Below are 21,866 nucleotides of genomic sequence, written 5' to 3'. Positions count from 1 at the left end.
TCAGTTTGGTTAAAACCTTTGCCTCGTTTTGTTATTCAAATTAAATTTCGATAAGTATTTTTCGGCGAGTGCTATTCGTGTACGACGATTTAGTTTGTCGGAAGCGTTATAGCAATGTTTATAATATTTTAATGCATATGTGGATTGTCACAAGTGTGCTCAGAGCCTGAATGTCTCCGCTTGATATATTTATGATTAAGCATCGCTTCCAAAGCGGCATTGTCTTTGCGAATCCCCTCTGTGGCGCCCCATCCGTCTTGCTTCGCGCCACTTCCCCCTTTCTTTGCAGGCACGAGATTTTTTTAATTATGACGTTGGGCCTTTTTGTCTCAGATATAACAGGGGGCTCCGGGTTCGTCGGATGATCCAGTCGGCTGTAGCGGGTTCGAATTTGGGTGATGTTTCTTGATAGTTTAACTGACTTGTAACCCGTGTTTGCAAAAAACTATTAAGGGTAAAACTTTTCAAGTAATTGAGTTAAAATTTGTTTTCGACCTGTAGGTGTGTAAGTTTTTATAAAACGCATGACATTTTTTTAATCTACAGAAAGAGTCTTCAAAATACCTATTAGAGATTCTTAAAAAAGGAATAGAAAACAAATTTATGAATTCGTTAATGTCAATTCTTGTCAACAAAAGAGAGAAATGTTTTACAAAAAATTTCATAAATCGCAACTTTACAGATTATAGTAATAATAAACAAAAATTTCCACCAAGGTAATAACAAAAAAAAAATGAGTCAAGAAATAAATTGAACTGAGTAAAAAGGCATGAAGCTACAAACGGGCGGTTCGCTAACGGAAGTTTTGATTATGTAGAGGAATTAATTTTCAGGCGCGACGAAACCGTACTCTGGTAGTGTGAGGAGTGGGAGGGAGAAGGAGTTGGGGAGGGAACAACTACGTCCACACCTGCAACGTAATAACTACGAGCAAATCCGTTTGAGCTACGTCAAAGAATAAATTAGTTCACAACTACGACGCCGCTTCGCCTTTTCAATCCGTATTTACTTTTTTTTTATATCAATATTTTTGTCGCAACAAAAAAGTTTTTATACAGATGTATATAAACTTTTTGTTGTTATCATAATGGCGGAATGAGATTAAAATGTTTATAATCCAACTTAATTTGAATATAAGTATTTGAAATAATTATCGTATATTATGCTACTGTTAAAACGAAAGTTTTCTATGAAACTGAAAAAAAATACAATCTACCATTGTACGTACAAATAGCGTACAAAATAATTATAATTATATAGTAAATTATTGCGTAAGCGGCAGTGACCTGTGAAAACTTGCTTTAAATAAAACTATTCAAATATAATTTAAGAGAAAACACAAATTGGACATGATTAAATGGCCATAAACAACATGTTACCTAGAGGGGCCGGTTGTTGCCTTTGTGAGTACATCTCGACATGGTATTATTATAAAACAATTCGTCCCTACCCTGTTACGCGCTTTACACTACCGGACACTATAAGGGAATACGTATCAAAATATGTAATTTATGATGCATATTAAAAAGTGCCTAACATTTTGCACTTAAGTATATTCTGTTATATTATATTTGAAGGCTCATCAAAATAATTTATACGATAAATATTAAAAAAAAAAACTCTGATTTCTATCACACCGACAAACTTTCTTTCGACATTATACAAAACAATATTTTGTGTCAACAAAGGTACAAATAAAAAAATTTCCTCTATAAACTTCTAATATTAAAACTAGAAATGTAAAAAAACTATGATACATCCAAATGTCATGTACAACAAAAATAAAATCAAATTGAATAGAGACTTATAATTATTTGTTCCTTAAGTACACACAAAGCGATCCCCAAAGACTATGCATATGCGCGCTGGCTGCAATCAGCGATTTCTCCCATTGTGGCTCAGATTAAAATTTTAGGGTTCACCCGCTAATGTGATTGCACTCTTTCCTCGCTACGGAACCAACTCTCATGCTATTAATCGCAGCTATTATAGGGGCGGTCTGTTATTTTTAATCACATTCACCAAATTGACATGTAAAAGAAATACAACAATGGACATACACTTGTATTCTATCGTGTGTTTGAATGATTTTATGACGATATTAAAATTTGATTCATTTTGTTTCACATTAAAACCTTTTTCGAGGTCATAACGAACATCTCAACTACAGATAAACAAAGGCATCGAAAGAAATAAATCACATAATATTCGAGGCTGATATTTCATCATAACAACAAAAGACGTCTTGCAGAAATAATAAATGAAAATATCCACCATGAGGCTGAGTAAACTTTTTAATTTAAATCCATTTTTCAATAGCAGAGAGATGATTGAATAGACAAATTGATTGCACGCCGTTGTATTGTCGGCGCCATCGGCTCGCAAAGTTGATTAAAATGGCCGCCCCCGCACCGCTACTTCCCTTCATTAATCCGATTTGTTTATCATTTAACTGTTCTGTTTTTTTTATTCTATTGTTGAACGTATTGTACAATTTTGTAAATTAAAGTACATTTCGTTTTATATTTAAATATATTATGACAAAAATATTTACAGTTCATTTGTTTTATGATGATACAAAGGTGTTTCTATACGGATAATGTCGGCCAAATTGATAAAGACAATTTTTGGTCGTCTTAAACTTTTCTTGACGTTTGACGTTTACCAATAGAGATTTTTAAGGTCTATGCAAAGGAATATTTATTATACTATTAAGGCTTTCGGAAAACTATCAGACGACGAATTGGATTTGCATTATGTAAAAATAGATTAAAGAACTTATACATAATTTCTTTTGTGTATTGACTTTGTTTAGTAAAACAATAGTTTACGTTAGATAGTTTCTCATGCTAATGTTACCATATGAATGAAAATTGTCTTGCGTCTTTTGAAATTGAAAGTCTGAAATCAGTTTCCATAACATTTATGACAGATTTTAACAATCAACAATTTTATTACTTTTAAAACCATTAGGTACTATAATTTCGTTTGTTTTTTTTTTATTCACCATCGACAAGAGGAATATTTAATCGATTTTATTATAATTAAATAAAGTGAATGGGACTTCACCAATAGATAAAGTCCCAACTTAAAAACTTTTCTCTTAGTGTTTTTTTTGAAGTTGGTCATTATTTTATCGGTTTTATTTAACTTGACGTGTTTGTTTGTAAATGTAAAAATGATACGGATATTAATTTAAACGATTATTTGAACGTGTAAAATTATTTACATTGCTATTGAATATTACGCAAAATTTATAACTCGCATCCGAATTAATAAATTCTATTTAACAAATAAACATAATTTGGAACGCAGCAATTCGATTTCATTTTCCAATCAACAAGGGATATTACAGAAATACTTTTGTTGGTAAACAATTAAATTTTCTTTTATAAAAAAAAAAATATAAATCTGTAATTGTGAATGTTTTAACATAACATACAGGAGATAGACGATCACAATATCACATTCAAAAGAATAACTCCCGCCGGTTTTTAATGTAACAGGAAAATGCGCTAAAGCAGATTATCAATAAACGTTAATGCGAACTCATTTCAAATAAAACTCCTGGGAATATCACTTGGTTTCCATTCGGCTCGCATTTTGCGATTCATTCAATATTTTCGGTATAAAATAAATATATTCAATATCCAATATTAATGTATTCAGCGTCGACGGGCCGCGATTTCCATTTTGTAATTTATGTTGAACGCTATGTCTGCTGTCAAAATTCTTACATAAGGTGTTTGCTTTATTTGTTAATATCGACGTATTATTACTCGGGATATTAAAATGTAATTTTATATTTCATGTCATGATTTACTTTGGAATATATGTACATACCTACCTTAATATAAATAATATTTTTGACTCGCTTTCATAACACTTTCAATAAATATAGTTGATGATTTATACAACTAGTAGGTACACGAAATATTTTTTTAAGTAACAAGTATCACAGATACGAAAAGAGGTTTAATAAAAAGAGTTTTCGCATCTCCATATCTGTATTATCTGTATCCAGGGTTGCAAATGCTTTTTTTTTTTTTCAAAAGGTGTTTTTCGTTAGCCATTGTGTTGGCACTACACTATGACACCGTTAATTAGTAGGTGCATGCATGTCCCGGTACCGGCGAAGTAATCAATCTTGCACCTGCTATAACTTGGAATCATAGGAAATAGAAGTGTTATAGCTTTAAGGAGAAAATTTAAATGAAGATAAATTACTTAATACCTTCAATTAGAGATAAATAAAAATGAGAGGTTTACTAATGGTAAGAATTAAATTTTAATATAACAGAAAAACGTACTGGCTGGTTAGAAAAAGCATGAATATTTCGTCGTATTTGTAGCTAATAACAAATAAAAGAAATAGATTAATCCGACTATGACATAGGGTAAAACATATTACGGCTGTTTTAAAATATATCAAACGACATTATATCGTCTGGATGTCACATCCAGAGACCTGGAGCAGGTGTCGCCGGTTGCATTACTTGATGACGTCACGGCCTGCCGCGCCACATATTGCGATGCGGTAATTCGCCTTAAAAGATTGAAGTACCATTTTAGAATCGCGATGCAAGTAATTGTTTGTCAAGAATCCCAACATTCGTGTTTTACGTTCATTGGATTAGCTAAATTTTATATTTTATATATATCCGTACAATTTATATCTGCCAGCCGATGTTACTTGTTGGAATGTTCATTATTTTGATTATTATAATTCCATTCTAAGGATTGTTTTATTAAAGAAAATTAATGAATTTACGTTTTCTTTTATAATGGTAACCCTGAACCGTTATCGTATTCGTTTTAATACGATTTTTCAGTATTGTGTTATTTATTTAAAAAAAAATTCACAATATTCTTGTGGTTTTTTGTTTTAGTATTCATTAAATCTTACAAAAATAGATATAAAATAAATTATCAATTTTCATATTTGGAGTAATCTTTAATTCGAGCTATATCTATTTATTTTATATATATAATTGCATTAGTGACTAATTGCTCGTACAAGATAGAAGTCACATATAAAAACAAAGAGTGTACATGAGATAAAAGGCTTAATAAAAGCTTTGAGGTAAAGATAAAAGCAATCTGCATTCTCTTGTTTGTGAAAACGTCCATTATTATGTTATATTTAATATTTCAACTAAATATAATAAATATAAAGAGAATTCGCAATAAACTTAATTAAGAACAAAGACAATCTCAATAATAAGACCCAAATGTTACTAAAATTTTAGGAAACACTGAATTTTAGTCGTGATTATTATGCCTCTAACAATACGAAACCGAGATTTGATTATGAAGCGAAAACCGTCATTTCAGCATTAATTTTCCAAGTAGAATGGAGCTTCTTAAGATTCCATAAAACATAACAAAGGTTAAGGTAAGTACATTATGATGGAAAATTCAAAAGGACTAAGCAATCACTAAGCGAAAACGGGAATGAATCGCGCCGGTTGGCATTGTGGCCGTGAATGGAAATTGTATAATACCTAAAACGAATGAATGTGCAAGAGCATTGTACTCGGAATATCCCAATTATGTAGCGGTGGAGGGAATATAATCAAAGTGATCCTCCAGTAAGGACAGAGGGAATGAAAAATTTTAATTTCGAATGCAGTTTGTTAAAGCACAATACGCCTCGGGCCTAAAGTAGATAATGTACAAAAATGTTTTGTTTGTATCCGATCGTTATAGCTGCTTTTATTTTTATTCCGTTTCAAATATGGCCAAAATGTCAACCTATAATTACTAGCGTTGCATTATATGAATTTAATTTAAAACAGCAAAAAGGTCGATACCTATATTCTATAGTATAACACAAATATGTTAAAAGCTTTGAAGAAAACGAGATTATTGATATCTCATATGAAACATAACGGAATACTGCACTCTTATAGATTAAAATTTGCCTTTAACTAAAACATAATTACACGAAGTGTATTAGATAGGTTTAAAGCATTAGAAAATTCAATTTCTAGTTAAAAATCGAACCTTTTCAATACGCTTCATGTTTCAGACACCGCTGACCAAAGATTTCGTGTTTCAGTGACGAGCATCCAAAAAAATCAATCCGCCACCTGAAGTAAACTGGTCAGAGCGATCCGTTTGATAAATGGATACAAAAGTCCTGTGGATGCAAGCTTTTCTTTGGATTCTTTTCAATCGAATAGATTGAGTGAATGTTCCGCTCTATTTGAAACTTCAAAATATTTATATTTTGCATCCGTTCCGTAGAATGTTAATATTCAAGAGTAAGCTGACTGTATATAGTTAGAGAATTATATTCTTTAAATTTAAATGCAATAATAATTCATACAGACTATAACAGTCCAAGAAAACTATCAAATTAATTTACATAGAATTAAATACTACGAGAGTTAGGTACACCAAAGGCCTTCTTTTTTTAAATAACAATAAAATTAAAAAACTGACAAACGTACCAGAGTTACAAAGACATTATCCCTAAATTGTATGTACTTGCCAATATAATTATTAAAATAAAAATCAAAGCTTTAATAATTAAATTAATTAAAATGCGGTAACAAATTAACGAGCCACGGTTCATTTGGAGTAATCACTTTACATTTTACTTTACCTAATTCCCTGTCGTTTAATCTGCTGCCCGTGAAAGCTATCTTGCTTTTCGCATTTATCTTAATTAATAGTACTCTATGGCATTATCGTTTGGTTGTTTGACGTAACAATTTCGAATTAAGTATTTGATTTTTTTTTCACTGGCAATGTTTTCGTATCCCTAAATTTTGAAATGACTTTTAGTGTGTTTCTAAATATTAAATTTTAACAGTTTTGTTTATATAATTTAAAATAAATTAACAAAGAAATATTATTGATATGTTTTTTCTAGACATGTGAAAGACATAATATAATAAATAAATAAATTATATTGTATACTGTGGTCAACCAAAATTTTATAATATACTGTTTTTAAAAACATCAAAGTGAAATAAAAAAAAGTAAAAATAGCTTCAAATATATTTAAATTAAATAGTTTGATCGTAAATGTACATCAGTTTACCCTAATCAAGTCCTAATGAATTAGGCAGACCGCAGACTCCGCAAATCTACTAAACTGATGTAAATACCCTTTGACCAAACAACGCTAATTACTATCTACATGTTTTTTTTTAAAAGGGCATGTACTTTTAAAATACAGCCAGTTTCAATATATTGTGTTACAGATAATTAATAAATTTTATTATCATTATCAAATCTTCAAACGATATACTTAATATTTTACTATGATATATTTATAACTTTGAAATTTTACCTAATTTAGATTTAATTCTAAATTCAAAACTTTTTTCGCGGTATATTCGTAAAAATTCAGAGTAAACTTGAATTACAAGTTTATAATCATAATTTTCATTACCACGTAAACTAATCAATTCCACTTATACAATAGATATAAAGCAAGACATCTAGTTTGTGGGTATGTACGGGGAGTTATGGGGTGGCAATTATTGAGCAAATGTAATAGCCGTATTGTGAAGGCTCAGACTCACTGATTACCACGGAGTAGCCCACGCTTTGTTATTGGCTTGTTATGCCTTATGTCATTTGTAGCATAGATCACAGAGCTCCGTCGAATGTCATAATTGTATTTATGACATATGACGCAGATGTATAAATTGTTTAGGCTTGACATTCTGTCACCAACTATATTTCATGTATATTAAAGTACTTTGAAAGGAGCTGGAAATATATTGATTTCCCTTTATTAAATAAACAAAAAAAATTTGGTTATATTCTTTATTTACTTTACAATATGAATATCTTTAGGATATCTTTATACTATACTTATTTGTATTATTGTCAATTAGCATAGAAATACTTAATTAAATGATTGTCAGAAGGTTAGGGGTTATTTAATAACAATTACGTCACAACAATACCTCCCAGTAAGTTTATTGTAATTCTACTCTTGATTATATTTCGAACACGCCCCTTCCATCCCCTATTATATTACAAAGATGATGTTAAAATGACATAAATACCACTGGATCGTTATTAATTTTAAGTCTTAATGTTATAAACTTAAGGTCTTAATCACATTAATATTTATAATGTTAGTACATTGTGATCATTTGATTTGTGTATCAAATAATACACTTTGAGCTTTGCCAATGAATCACTGGTAAGCAAACGTTTATTAAATAATAAAAGAATGCTAATGTAATTAAAATAATTAATTATTCAGCCATTTTTTATTTATAAATTCAATTCCTAATTTGTAGTTAGTTACCGTTAATGTGCACAGTATATTCAGCCAATAGGTATGTATGTTATTCTTATTAATTTCTAATTAATTGCTATATAAAAACGAAAATTACTTTCGAGTATTCTAATAGCTAACAAAACATTCGTTACTTAATATAAAACACTGTATATAAATATTTCCATTAGAACTCTCATCATTACCTGTCCGTTTTCAAAAGAGTTCCAAACAATTTCTCGCAAAATTTTTATTCTTTGAATGTGAAATGCGAAACGTTTGTATATAAATGCACAATGGTAGCGCGTTACTTGCATTGCTAAGAGGTTCTATTGTTTAATGCCACAATTAGTTGTGAATTCTGCTCCGAATGAAAGAAACTGCCCAAGTCGCGGGCTGGACACAGCAACTGATGTTGGACTTATGGTTTTGATCGTTTCAATTCGAATTTATTTTTATCTGTGATATGCTTGACAGACGTAACATTCAATGTCATTGGGTATTACATCATTCGATGTAAAAAAAAACAAGCGAGATATCAATGTATTGAATATTTCAAATAAATCGGTATTTTTAAAAATATCAAATAATTATTAACTATAATATAGAATAGAAATATTTTATTAAACTGAATTTTAGTTACTTGCTTCGAGTAGTAATTTTATTTTTTTAAACAGATATATAAAATATTCAGCAACTGTTTCCTTGTTTTTATTTATAGATATAACTAAGTTTTCTCTGTGGAAAACACATACCGTTCGGAAATCACATACTAGTTTGTATACATAGTGGCTGAATAACTTTAAAGCTTGGAGGCTAACGCTTATAGACATTTTTTATATAATATTAATTTACTGTAAATATTTTAACTGTATATAATTATTGTATGTATCAAGATGTATTGGTCGCGGTATAGGATATTTGGGCGAACGGCCAGCGAAAGTTGGACGCTATTCTGTCAGCAGAATACACGAAATATTTATATGGAATTGATACATGGAGTTTTATTAAAAAAATAAAAGAAATATATATGTAAATTTTATTCAATAATTTTATTGGAATACATTTAATCATTACGATAAGCTATTCATGTTAACGATAGTGAATAACATTATTCAAACTTATGACAAATTAATTTAATAAAAATTTTAATTGTCAAAAAAATAGGAATAAAAAATATTCTTAACCTACTTAAACTACTTTCGGTTAAAATAACTTCATTTGTTACATTTGATTGGTTAACTGAGAAGGCATACAGCAATGTCAAATTCAATTTCTAAAAAACTGTCATAATACCGACCTTTTATAAATTTTCGAGCTGTTTTTCAAAACCCCAAAAGGTATTACAGGGATATTTTGATCTGTTGGTTTCTAACCACAACTTATTGATTATTTCAAGTTTAAGAACAGTATAAAAATATTATTATGTTTGATAATTAGTGACAAGACACACTGGGGAATCGGTAAGAATTGATCAATATTATAATTCGTCCAACAAATAAAAACGTTGTCTTCGGCAAAATATTCCACGATTCAAGTGCGAATGAAGCCATAGCATTCAAAAAACTGATGTCTTAAGTGTGTTAAAAATCAAAATCGTAGTAGTAAAGTACTATGTATTTTAACTTATTTAATTTTTATACATGAATAAATACAATTATAAAACTTCTAATACATTTATATATGAATAAATATCCATGCACTTCTACCCTATATAAACTTTGACTGCGTTAATTCTACGTACGTCCTTTCCCCTAATTTTCTTTAAAAGGGATACGAAGTTTTCGCTTCTACTCTTATTATAAGAAATGATTAGTTGAATATAAAAGGCAACTTTAGAACTACAATTACTATTCAAAAATGATTATTTATAAAAATTATTAGTACTTCTTTTTTTAATGTCATGCTATGGCTTCATTCGCACTGGATTCGGGGAAATTAGTACTTATAATTATTGTTTTTTAGTAACAACATGAATACTGTCACTAACGTCAAAGCTTATTTGACATCTACATATTTAAATAGATTAAAAACATCTATCAAACTTTAAGATTTATTTATTAAATTAAAAAGAATAACATAAGTGTTAAAATTAAAAATATATGTATATTTGAAGAAATAAAGTTTTATTCATAAAGACTTACCTACTAAATGTTTTTTAATATTCTTTACGTGAAGAATGTTTAATATTTAGTTTGGAAACAAATTTGAATTTAGAGAGCATATTTTAAAGCATTTGAGCCAGAATAAGAAACAAGATTTTTTTTTTACATTTTATGACTTTTAAGGGTTTACTAATTAAATATTATTACTGCAAATGTCAAGTGTTATAACTAGCTGACACCCACGACAGTTCCCGTTGTTCACATTAGTTTAGTTTTCGTTAGTGCTAGAAAACACTCTTAACTAAACAGTTGTATGTCTTTTTTTTATTCATAAGTGTATATATATTAAGTTTTAACTTATTATTGTTTTACAGGATCCAGTAGTTTCGTCGTGGTGCGAACGCTATCACAGACCTCTAACATTTTATATGGATTAATAATTTAGAGCCCCGCGACCACAACACATCCGCAGCACGTTCACCTAGACTCCATTGTTGTTAAGCCAAAAAAAGTTTCCATTTCAGCATTGTGATGCTCTTTTGTTTTATAGAATGCACAGGCTTTAGATGGTCGGTTTTTGTGCAAATTGGGGAAGAGTTATACGGCACATAAATTCTGTGTATTCAATACATGAATTTTTCTATAGTTATTCGCTATCGTATCTACTGTTGAAGTTTCAAGTATTATTTGTAGCAACTATTCAGAAACAATGCATAATATAATATAATTTTATTATTCTATACGTTATAAAAGTTATAATTTTATTGGCTCACTTTATAAGAAATTTCATTTTAAATTATATTAAATAAATAGCTGTCAAAAAGTTCTGTCAGATTATAATTTATATGTCAGTTTTGACTTAATCTTTGCCACGGATAACGTAAAGTATAAGCACAGGTGACGTCATCAACTAATGCATATGCAACCTCATCAGCGTACCTGGAAACGAGAAATAATTACCGCCAAGATGAGATGCGACTTCTCGTTATTTAAGGTTGTACTTTAAAGGTATGACACGTCTATGTCTTGGTAGAATCTCTTTTGTAGTTCAGGCCTTTGTTTTTATGTCATGTATAGATTGCTGCGGGATAGTGTTGTATTAATGACAAAGTAATGACAATTTTCTGATACTTGGAGAAAGCAGCGACATCTGTTCGCAAAACTCCAAAAGTTTAATAGGTTGATGATATTATTATTTTTTTTTAATATTATTTGCGGTTTCATTAATTCTGACATACTAATGTTACTGATAATTTGAGCTTTATCTCGCCTAATAATTTATGTCTTAAAACTTTTGTAACGACACAAATGATATAATTTGTTTGAGAAACAATTAAAAAATACAAGTACTCGTAGATACTCTAATATTCATCAAAGTTTTAATATTTTTTTTTATGCTATGGCGTCGTTCGGACTGGAATCGAGGAATATACAGCCAATGTCAATGTTTTATTTGTTGGACATTTTTAATTTTATTAGATAATTTTAATTATAGCACAGATTTAAACGTCGCTATATGTCATAATGATTAGTTTTTGGCTCATTATTTTATGAGTATATATTATAAGAAATGTTTTGATTAAAATTTGGAAATAAATCTGTTTTAATTATTATGTATTGTGATATGCCTTAATATATTATGCAGGTAACTTAACGAAGCACGAAAATATCTTTAATATTCATATTATTGGTCTGATTTAAATTGACGTTTGAACAATAATTAATAACTTACTGATTTATTTCACATTCAGTACGAGTTTTATAACACGCCGGTGAATTAAGTACTATCTAACAAAAATTCCAAACAAGCACACTCCCAATGTTATCGATTAATAAAGATCGATAATGAAATGAGATTAGCGTTTATTACTATATTATTATTATTATTTAACTTTCCTTTTAGATCTGCCTCTCGTGTTGGTCGTATATTTCTTTTATAAATTATTTGACCTAATCCTGTAAGATACGAAAGTTTACAACATACGAATTATTGATAGGTATATAAAATTTATTTGATTAAAACAACTCTCCTTTTATTGTCGTTGTTGATGGTGGCGTTCATATGTTGGATGTGGATCTCTACGAGCTGCCTCACGAGGTTTGTCGTGTCCACGTTCGTGTGTACAATTAATTCGAAGACCTTCATTTGTTCCAGAGCTTTCCAATCCTCTCTGTGCTTAACCGCGACATTGAACAGCTCGTTCAACACGTCCTTGGACTTCTTTATCATGCTCAAAATGAACCCTGTCTTGTATGGGGCCTCGTTTCTGTGCTGTTCCTTCAGATGTTGTATGGACGATACTTTAGTCTGGGTGTCGTGTAGCGTCTGTTCAACGAGCGTTGTTATTTTGCTTTTAAGTCTTTCGTCCTTTTCTTCTTCATCGGCTTGCTTCGGCGGTTCATTCAGATTCAGATCTGAGGAGACGAGCCAATATCTCCGTCCCTCTCTGGTCGTTCCTCTTATATCATCACTACTCATCTCATAGTCATCATGATCCTCATACCCATCGTTACTTATATCCAAATCTATGAGATTTATTCCGAAAGTCTCTTGCACTACGAAAACTATTCCTGTGAAATATTCAAATGTAATCTAAATTATTTTATTGTTTGCCCATTTTCATCTAAAAACTTACCCAAATTATAAACAAAAGTAAGCCACATGGTATTGGATTCAATTAAACATTTTTAATTTAATTTTTTTTTTTTACACTCTTATCATGTTTTTAATTAGTTCTCGTATAACTGTTACTCCATTAAGATGCTATAATTGTTAAATCTGTTGATAAGATTTCTCTTACGGACGCTAAATAGTTTTAAACGGAGAAAACATTAATAAATATGCACTTACTTAGTGTTGTACACATGGTTTATATGTGACAGGTAAACAAAGAGTTATTTGAAAATCATTTTTCTATAATTAAGCTTAAGATAACAAATCAATTAGAAATACGGGTAAATCAAAAATGAAAAGTAAGCTTGGTTCATGATCGTATTTATACGTATCTAAAACAATATGGCCGCGTGAAGAAGATGAGAGTAAGAAAGTTTATGAATGGTTTTGGGAAAGTCAAATTAGGTTTTCTTGATGTAATAGTTGCAGATATAAATATAGATCAGAATTGACAGGAATATATTGATATTAGAGAGCTGCTGCATGTCTATCGTAAGAGGAGGTATTCCTTAACACAAATGAACTACACCGTATGGAAAGGACACAGGCAATTTAAAAAAGGTTTTTAAATTCCTTGTATGCGCCAAAAACTGACCTGAAAATACCGTAAACTGAAAAAAGACTGGAAATCGTGCTTTTATTTATCATAAATCGAAATCGGTACCTACCTAGTAAGAATCTGTTATCAGTCAATGTAGGATAATAATTAGAGCAACAATAAGACAAATTTTAAATATAACCACTGCTTGAATTAAATTACTGTGTTTTATTTATCGTTACAAATATATATATACATAATATATACTATTTTTATCCTATGCGAAACGATTCTATATATATATTCATTTAGCATTGGATTTGTTTTATATATTATATTAATAATTTCACACGCTTTCTTACAGAAAATTTTAGTACTGAGGGACGGAAACGACTCATTCCTTCCTTTAAAACCCGAAAGTCCAAAACTTTAAACTGCTCACATAAGTTGAACCTAAATGCATATGTACAAGTTTTAATTAAAATACGATAGACAATTTTAAGTAAACAAAATAGTTTATTTTCTAAACATTATCCAAACTTAGTAAAGAGTTATGATTTTTTTTATGCTATGGCTTCAATCGAATCGCGGAATATTTTGCCAATGTCAAAATTTGACATTTTAAAACAACTGCAAAATTTCATGACATCTATCAGAAACGTCAAATTAGCCGTGTAATTATAAAATATAATTTTTAACATTAAAAAAATGCTTTTCGCGAGAAAAGTCATAAATCTATCTATATTAAAAACTCTTAAATTGCAATCGAGAAAATGTCATAGTTTATTTGGTATCAAAGATATTCTTCAACAACAAGAGCAGGTAACTCATCTTCATTATCATTTATTCGACGAAATTACCTAATCCTAAAAAACTCTGTTTTTCAAAACTTTTCTTATTTTTCAAATTTTTTTCTTGATTTATATAAACAATAAAATCTTCATCTTTAAACCGATATAATTATTATTTGACCTTCGATATGTTTGTCAACTGTCCCTCAAACTATAACATCAAACGAAATTCGTTTAAGTTGTATAATTTTAGTCTGTTTGAATTGTCGCTAGAATGTATTAATATGCTTATAGTTTATTAGTTTCGAGTGAATTTCTCTGATCCCGTGTAAATATCTCAATTTAAGAGTTTCCAAATATAACGAAAGCTTTTATGTTCAGGTTTTTGTATTTCTCTTTATAACTGAACTGTTACGAGGTTTGACGATTAGTTCTTTGGTTAAACTTTCATATAAATACATTTAGTCTCGCATCTGCCACTACGCATATAATTCTCCTATCTGTTCTTGTATCTTCCTTTAGTATTAAATATTTAAAAAAAAAGGTAATGATTTAAAAAATTAAACGTTACCTACATGGAGTTTGGATATAACACTCTGTAACACACCTACGAACAACTTAATATCTAAAAACACAATCGTACTTTCTGCAACAAAAAAATCACTTCAATTAATGTATTTTATTTACCAGCCGGATGTATTTTCTATCCACCTGGTCAAAAAGCAGGATCATGAAATGGCTGTAGACCTCATAAAGACCCATTACCTCACAGAACACGTGCTGGTGCGAACACGGAAGATGGACCTCTCAAACGACAATGCGCTTGATGAATACCTCGTTAGTCTCATGAAACAGGGTAAAATACTACCATTTTTATTGCTCTATATATCCGTACATACAGATTATAACTTTACTAATGCAAGCAATGGTTTATTTTTAATCTATTTCGTTATTTAATCAATATTATCTGTGCTATAATTATAGTTTTATTTCAACAGGCAACACAATTTTCGCCAAAACAGAAGACGGAAGGGTAGCTGGGATTTGCGTTAATTTCGCGACCAGTCCAGTTGATTGTCAAAACTTAAGAAACTATGCTTTTTATAGACAAGTAAATTAATATATATAATCTGAAACGCTACATTACATAGTGTATGTTTGTATTGTTGTTACATACGAAGCCTTTCCCGTTTCACATTCAATAACCCGCGTTGATACTGTGATGTGCTAAGATTTATTAATACAAAACTATTAACGCTCCGTATATAGTGTGACGATGCCGACTCGGACTAAGCATGCAGAAGTCGAAGGTTTAAATCCCGATAGTGTCCCGGTATTCTCCGTTGTGAAGTCCACGTTATTTCAACCCGAGAACTTAGCTTAGCGCTGTTTTAATTATTTTAACATAATGACATAAAAATCTCCAAATAAATGACCTTTCACACGACAGGACCCGAACACAAAGGATTTTCTTTACTTCAACGCAAAGTTGCAAGAGACGCCTAATCTGTGGAATATATATAAGCAACCGAAGGTTTTCGAGGTAATTTTTTTTTTTTTTTTTTTTTTTACATAGAAATCATCAGTTCCTCAGATTTTACAGAAAACTGCGTTTGTAGATTAAAATGTTGGCAGTTCTACCGGAGTTTAGACGACAGGGTCTGGGTACCAGGCTCGCTGAGAAGTCAATGTCTCAAGCACAAGACCAAGGTTACAACGTCATAAGAATGGATTGTATAAATCCCTACGAGTAATAAAACATTTTGACTCATGCGACTAACCTGTTTGTACTCTAAACATTACAACTCGCATTACTTATATAATCTATGTAAATTTTTCTTCAACTTCGTGCGTTGGTCGTAAAAAATTCAATTGCATTTCGTCTATTTAACGTGTTTTTGCTTATTTTAAGTTTTGCATACATATCTTACATCTCATAAGCAGTATATCCATTATTTTAAGTGGAAATTTTTTATCATAATATTATTTGTTTGACCAGTACATGTTTATATAGTTGTAGTGTTAATGGTATTTTTTAAATAAAATCAAAAAAGAACCCTTATAGAGACGTAGTTTTGTCGTCTGGTATTATATACTGGCATCCTTAGTAGTGAATTCAAAATACACAATATTTGTGGTTAGCTCACGAACACGTACTAAGGTTACCCTACTCTGTAGCGGTAACTCTTGACGAACTTCCAGGACTTGACTAAATAGACGAGTAGGACCTATAGTTGTAAATAGTTATTGAAGATTTTCTTTCAGTAGTTTTAAATTAAACTCCGACGTAAAGATTGCATTAGATATAAATTATCATAAATAAACATTGATATCGCATAAAATTTTCGACAGTTACAAAATAGCGGAACGCCTCCTTCTTAATTGCATAGTGAAGTATCCGCTTCACAAGCTGCGAGGCGCGAACGCGTCTTTCGTAAAACGCAGCTCCGAGCACAACACATGTGTCAGAGTGTACGTGAACACTCGCGTGCAGAACGAGTCGTGCTACGTGAACTCCAAAGAAGATTTGGAGAACATATTCGAGTGATCCTTTGATATATGTAAATTTCAAGTTGTCCTTTGTTTGTATTTAGTAAAAAAAATATACTTAAATTATGTACGAAAACTATTTGTTGTTTTATTTCAAGGTTGTTTTCGGCGTATCGTATCGTATACTATGGGATAGTTGTCTATGAAAATTAGAAGTGATAAATCACGGCCAATCTTTATATTAATACACGCTGGTACTCGGTGAATTTAAATAAAAAATACTCCGACCAAAACCGAAGGTGAAAGCTAGTTTGTAACCAAAGTTTAATTTACTTCTGAATATTTCATGTTATTTGCAAAGCGAGTTTACCGCCATGGAGTTTTTAATCAGTCCCTTTTAATGGTCATTTTTAACTGTGTTAATATTGTAGCGTATAAACAAAGGAGATATTGTATAAAGGCCCTGCAAATATTTGTATGCGCTTATAACACGAGCATAATTATTTGCGAAATAAAACTCGACATAACAAACATTTTATATGATTATTTATTTTTGTAACATGTAGATAAAAATAATTCTTAACCGGTTAAATAAAGTCGTTTGTAGATAGCCTTAATGCGGTCAGTCTTATCTCACACCAGATATGGTTTAAGAATGTTATCTATAAACCATTCTTGTGAGAACTTCAAGTGATCGCCCGGCTGTGAGAGGAAAACTAGTTTACCAGCTTCGTCCATCGTCTTTAAACCCAAGCGATCCTGAAAACAGCGAAGGAAACTCATGTTATAAGTATAAATATATATACATATATATATATATGATGAAAACCAAATCTTTATTTAGATCATCGAAAATGGCATCATTGTTTGAAATTAAACAAATAATTAAAATGATATTAGAGAGAAAAACAAGATTATTTAAGAAAAATCATAATGTAGGCCTAGTACGGGTTCGCATTGGAGTCACACGATCAGTTTCGACGACTGCTGATTCGTGAATCTTCGGGTGTCTTCGCCGATGTTCGTGAATCTCCGTATCGCTACACAAAAAGTGACGGGAAGTCAAAAAAAGTTTACCTGTTTATATAAATCTGTCTCCTGTAACGTCACCAACTTCTTCGCCTGGCCGACCTCGTAGAAGCCGAACCACTCCGTCTCTCTCGGCTGCACGACGCTGTCGTTATTGAACATAACCATAACGAAGTGTTCTAACTTATTCAAATTATCTATGTACGTGTTATTTATTATCAGCTCGTTGTTGATGTCGGCTAGGAATTGACTGTTTTTAATATATTTATCATTGTCCAAAGGATCGTGCCAGTATGTAGCTTGCACGAGAGATTTTTGGACCCAACTGGAAAAAAAAAATGCTTTTGTTGGAATATATCTAACGAGTGACAAGTTATAGAAACGTATTTATATAATTAAACGAAGTTTTAGTCTAGTTCTTAATAAGATGAATGATTTTTTAATTAAATAAATTTATTTAATTCATTATCAGTACTCACGATACTTGCATACGTAAATGTATTCATGAATGCAGTTATGTTTGAATTAAATGTATAAACCAGTCCTATATATTAAGATAAAATATTAAACAATGTTCAATAAAAAAATAATTACATTATTTCTGCGTTTCAAAACACGATTACCGAGCAACAAATTAAAGACAATAATTTTTCATAAATACAAATATAAAACCATAAATTACTATTATTTTACGAAATCTTTTGTTGCAAAAAAACATCTAACTATCGGTATGTTCGACTACGTAAACTCGTACTAATGTCGTTCTTATGTCCGGCATATTGGGCACAAGGTCCGAAGCACATAACAAATACTAAATTGCACTCAAAGAGCAAATATCTCATACACATTACTAATATGAATAGTTTGTACACACTAAATTGCTTTACTGCATATATTTCTTGTAACCAATCATAAGTAATAAATGTATTAAAAAATAACAGCAACAATTTCCACTAAAGGATGAATAAGTACACATTTATTGTAACTCATTTATATTCTCTGAACTACGTAAATTGATCGCATATACAAGAGATTCGGTTGATGCCGAGAATGCAATAATATCAGATAACCTTTGCTTTAAGACCTTTCATATAAAAACAAATTTATCATTTGACTAACAAACAACATTTTCCTCACTGGCGATCTGCCACGACACAATTGTGAAGTATACAAGCATCAGCGAAGTTTTTCTCGATCATGATCAAAAAATATTAAGTAATGACGTGTTTTTGTTAAACGAACCATATATAAACAATAAGCAATAGACAACGCAGACTCAACAAAGATAAAATTATGTCTAAATAGAGATATAAATGTGGTTTATTCACAAAAAAATATAACCCCCTGTTTTATTAAGACGCAATCAATGATGAACAACAGTCAGTTAAAAGGTCTCAATCAAGTAACGGTCATTACACAAACATGCACTCGTATAAAATTAAGATGTTTTTATTATAAATTATAATTGTTTATATTTGTCTATGAATTACACACACAAGCGCACAAGCTCACGCACACACGAACAATATATAATATATTATGTATACTATGGTTGCGATTACTTTAAATTCTAATTTTATATAATAAATTAAATATTGTAACTACATAAATACACAAACTTTCTTTATATTACTTATCAATTTCTTTAAAACACGAAACCTCAGGACTGTGTTTTTTTTTCTATTAAATTAATGAACGCATGTAACTCAATGTCAAAAAAAAATGACGCATTATATAAATATTCATTTGGACTTCCTTTGTAAAATAACAAAGAGCTATTAAGAACGCAATGAGATTTGTTACGTAACATACTTTACAATTCAATCATTGATAGCTCTAAACAATCATGATAGACTATTTATATATCCATATAAAAGCATAGACCATAAAAGTTGTCAGTATATTTTTTTTGTCTTACACGCGAACGTTGACCGTATTCTGACGAACTATATAGTTCTGTAGTTCACATGTCAGAATAATGTAAACAAATAATATATTAAGAAGGACAATTAAGTTGAACTATAATCATTAAGGTTTAAGATATCATCAGTTCTTGTTTGTTTGCTAATTATGAACATTAATAAATTACCAATACAAAACGCATTGTACAAATATTATTGTAAAAGCGATCACTTCTTATTCAATGCCACTGCGATTATATTCTATATAAGTAAAGGAAATCATTAATTATTTATATAATTTTAATACTCACCTATAATATGCGGCAAAGTTAAGAAGTTTTCGGATATAATCACAGGTTTCGTGATGCAATGCAAAACAATGAGGTATTCCGTAAACACCTTGGTGTTGTCCGCCCAAAGTTATCAGGTTCTTTATAGGGGCAAGATTATGTCCACATCTCTGTACAACAGCTCTTCTGGAAATGTAAACAAGTAAAACGCCCAATTATGCAATGACTGAAGTGCTCAATGACACAAAAATGTTAAATACAAACATCGGCTTATTGGAAAGTTTGATTGATGTCAAAAGATTATTATGTAATATTTAAAAAAAAACATTATTCCACTCAACAAACTCCTTTCTGTTGAATGAAGCCATAGTATTAAAAAAAAATACATTGGCTGTTTGATATAATAAAATATAAAATTTAATTATATATGTATATATATTATAAATTATTTTTTTTAAAACCTATATACTGATATTATATTGGAATAAAAAAGTTTTTTTTTTTAAATGCTTTTAATATAACTATTTACTTTTCTTTATTTAAAATTTATTAGATTAAATATTTAAATCCAGATTTGATGTCGTTTGTACAAGTATTAGTCACAAGACATTTCAAAATAAAATCCTATGAGAACCATTGTTATTACTTAAATTATTCTTTTTATCTTAAATTTAACTTTTGTTTTACTAATTAATTAATATTTTTAACACAAATTTAAAACAAATATAATAAAAGGAATAACTTATTTAAGATAAAATATAGAAATATATATTTTTTTATTTAATATTAAATTATATTATAGCTATGTTTAAGTACAGTTCAAAAATTAACAAACAATGAGGTTGGTTGAACTTAAGGCCAATGAACTTTGGTTTTATAGTTCAATATTAATATTATATTTGATATAAATATTATTTTTTAAGTTTAAAATAGTTAAAATTGTTTTATATGGATTAAAATAATTGTATTTTTAAAATAATTACTTACAAAAATTGACTTCCTTGTGAGAATCCTATAGCATTGAAACCATTTTGTAGCTTTGGATCCTTTGAGAGTTTGTCACATACAAACTCAACTTGTTTGTTTGGGTTCATGAAGTATCCATTTTCATAGTCTTCAATAGTAGAATTACCAATCCTTAAAGACAACACATAAACTCCTGGTATCTGACCTTCTAGGAAAGTTTTAAATCCACCAAGGCTAAATGACATACAACAGGTGTCTCCTTAAAAATGCATATATAAATTTAATTATTTTTTTATTATATCGATTTAACTATTATATTGTTTTAACTTACCCATTCCGTGCCATAATACTATAGGCGTTGGATCAGCAAGAATATTTTTTAATAAGAACAATAATGCCAAGCAATATTTCATTTTGGACTAACAAATTAATAATTTAATGTTAATTATAAATACCAGCGACTTTCTTATTAATTTAATTATACAATTTCACCTACAACTCTCACTTTCCCTGACAAAAGAAATTGTTTTCCAGGAAATTATCTTTATAATACTTTCGCGATTTTTTAATAACAATTTAGTATCACACTGCCACTATAGAATCTCCGGTGAACAATGTTTTTTATTTACAAAACAAGTGAGAGAAGACGAGTGAATGACAACATTTGAAACTTATTACCTCTATACTAGAAGATTTAAAATTGTCAATGAATTGGTCGTAACTGCCCTCTAGCGTAAATCTAAATAACTAATAGAAGCTCTTACAACTGCTTACAATCCTTTGGTTCTAATATTTAACAACAGATGGCGCACAACATAAATGGCAGTTGTAAAA

General features: G+C 29.9%; 3 protein-coding genes across 5 annotated transcripts; 1 reads left to right on the top strand and 2 right to left on the bottom strand.

Annotated features, from left to right (window-relative positions):
• Positions 1 to 912: 912 nt before the first annotated feature.
• LOC116772550 (uncharacterized) lies at positions 913 to 16,982 on the top strand. 3 transcript variants are annotated; one of them, XM_061522369.1, is made up of 6 exons: positions 913 to 1,001; positions 15,047 to 15,212; positions 15,355 to 15,467; positions 15,807 to 15,899; positions 15,976 to 16,106; positions 16,709 to 16,982. In XM_061522369.1, exons 2-6 carry the CDS (start codon positions 15,092 to 15,094, stop codon positions 16,902 to 16,904), a joined length of 654 nt encoding a protein of 217 aa, XP_061378353.1. In that variant the 5' UTR covers positions 913 to 1,001; positions 15,047 to 15,091; the 3' UTR covers positions 16,905 to 16,982. The 3 variants fall into 3 exon arrangements, with proteins under 3 accessions (XP_061378353.1, XP_061378354.1, XP_032520667.2); XM_061522370.1 differs by lacking the exon at positions 913 to 1,001 and adding an exon at positions 13,148 to 13,236; XM_032664776.2 differs by lacking the exon at positions 913 to 1,001 and adding an exon at positions 14,204 to 14,387.
• On the bottom strand, positions 11,715 to 13,095 carry LOC116772551 (uncharacterized). The gene is made up of 2 exons (XM_061522371.1): positions 12,990 to 13,095; positions 11,715 to 12,924 (listed from the first exon to the last, which is right to left on the bottom strand). Exons 1-2 carry the CDS (start codon positions 13,015 to 13,017, stop codon positions 12,362 to 12,364), a joined length of 591 nt encoding a protein of 196 aa, XP_061378355.1. The 5' UTR covers positions 13,018 to 13,095; the 3' UTR covers positions 11,715 to 12,361.
• A 388-nt stretch (positions 16,983 to 17,370) lies between the features above and the next one.
• On the bottom strand, positions 17,371 to 21,707 carry LOC116772552 (palmitoyl-protein thioesterase 1). Its single transcript, XM_061522255.1, has 5 exons — positions 21,364 to 21,707; positions 21,054 to 21,291; positions 20,088 to 20,252; positions 17,924 to 18,200; positions 17,371 to 17,605 (listed from the first exon to the last, which is right to left on the bottom strand). The coding sequence occupies exons 1-5, from the start codon at positions 21,443 to 21,445 to the stop codon at positions 17,480 to 17,482; spliced, it is 888 nt and encodes a 295-aa protein (XP_061378239.1). The 5' UTR covers positions 21,446 to 21,707; the 3' UTR covers positions 17,371 to 17,479.
• Positions 21,708 to 21,866: the final 159 nt, after the last annotated feature.

Source organism: Danaus plexippus, chromosome 12 (assembly GCF_018135715.1).
Source record: "Danaus plexippus chromosome 12, MEX_DaPlex, whole genome shotgun sequence".
Lineage (NCBI taxonomy): Eukaryota > Metazoa > Arthropoda > Insecta > Lepidoptera > Nymphalidae > Danaus > Danaus plexippus.
Note: the sequence above shows the minus strand (reverse complement) of the source record. Positions and strands in the feature narration are given on the sequence as shown.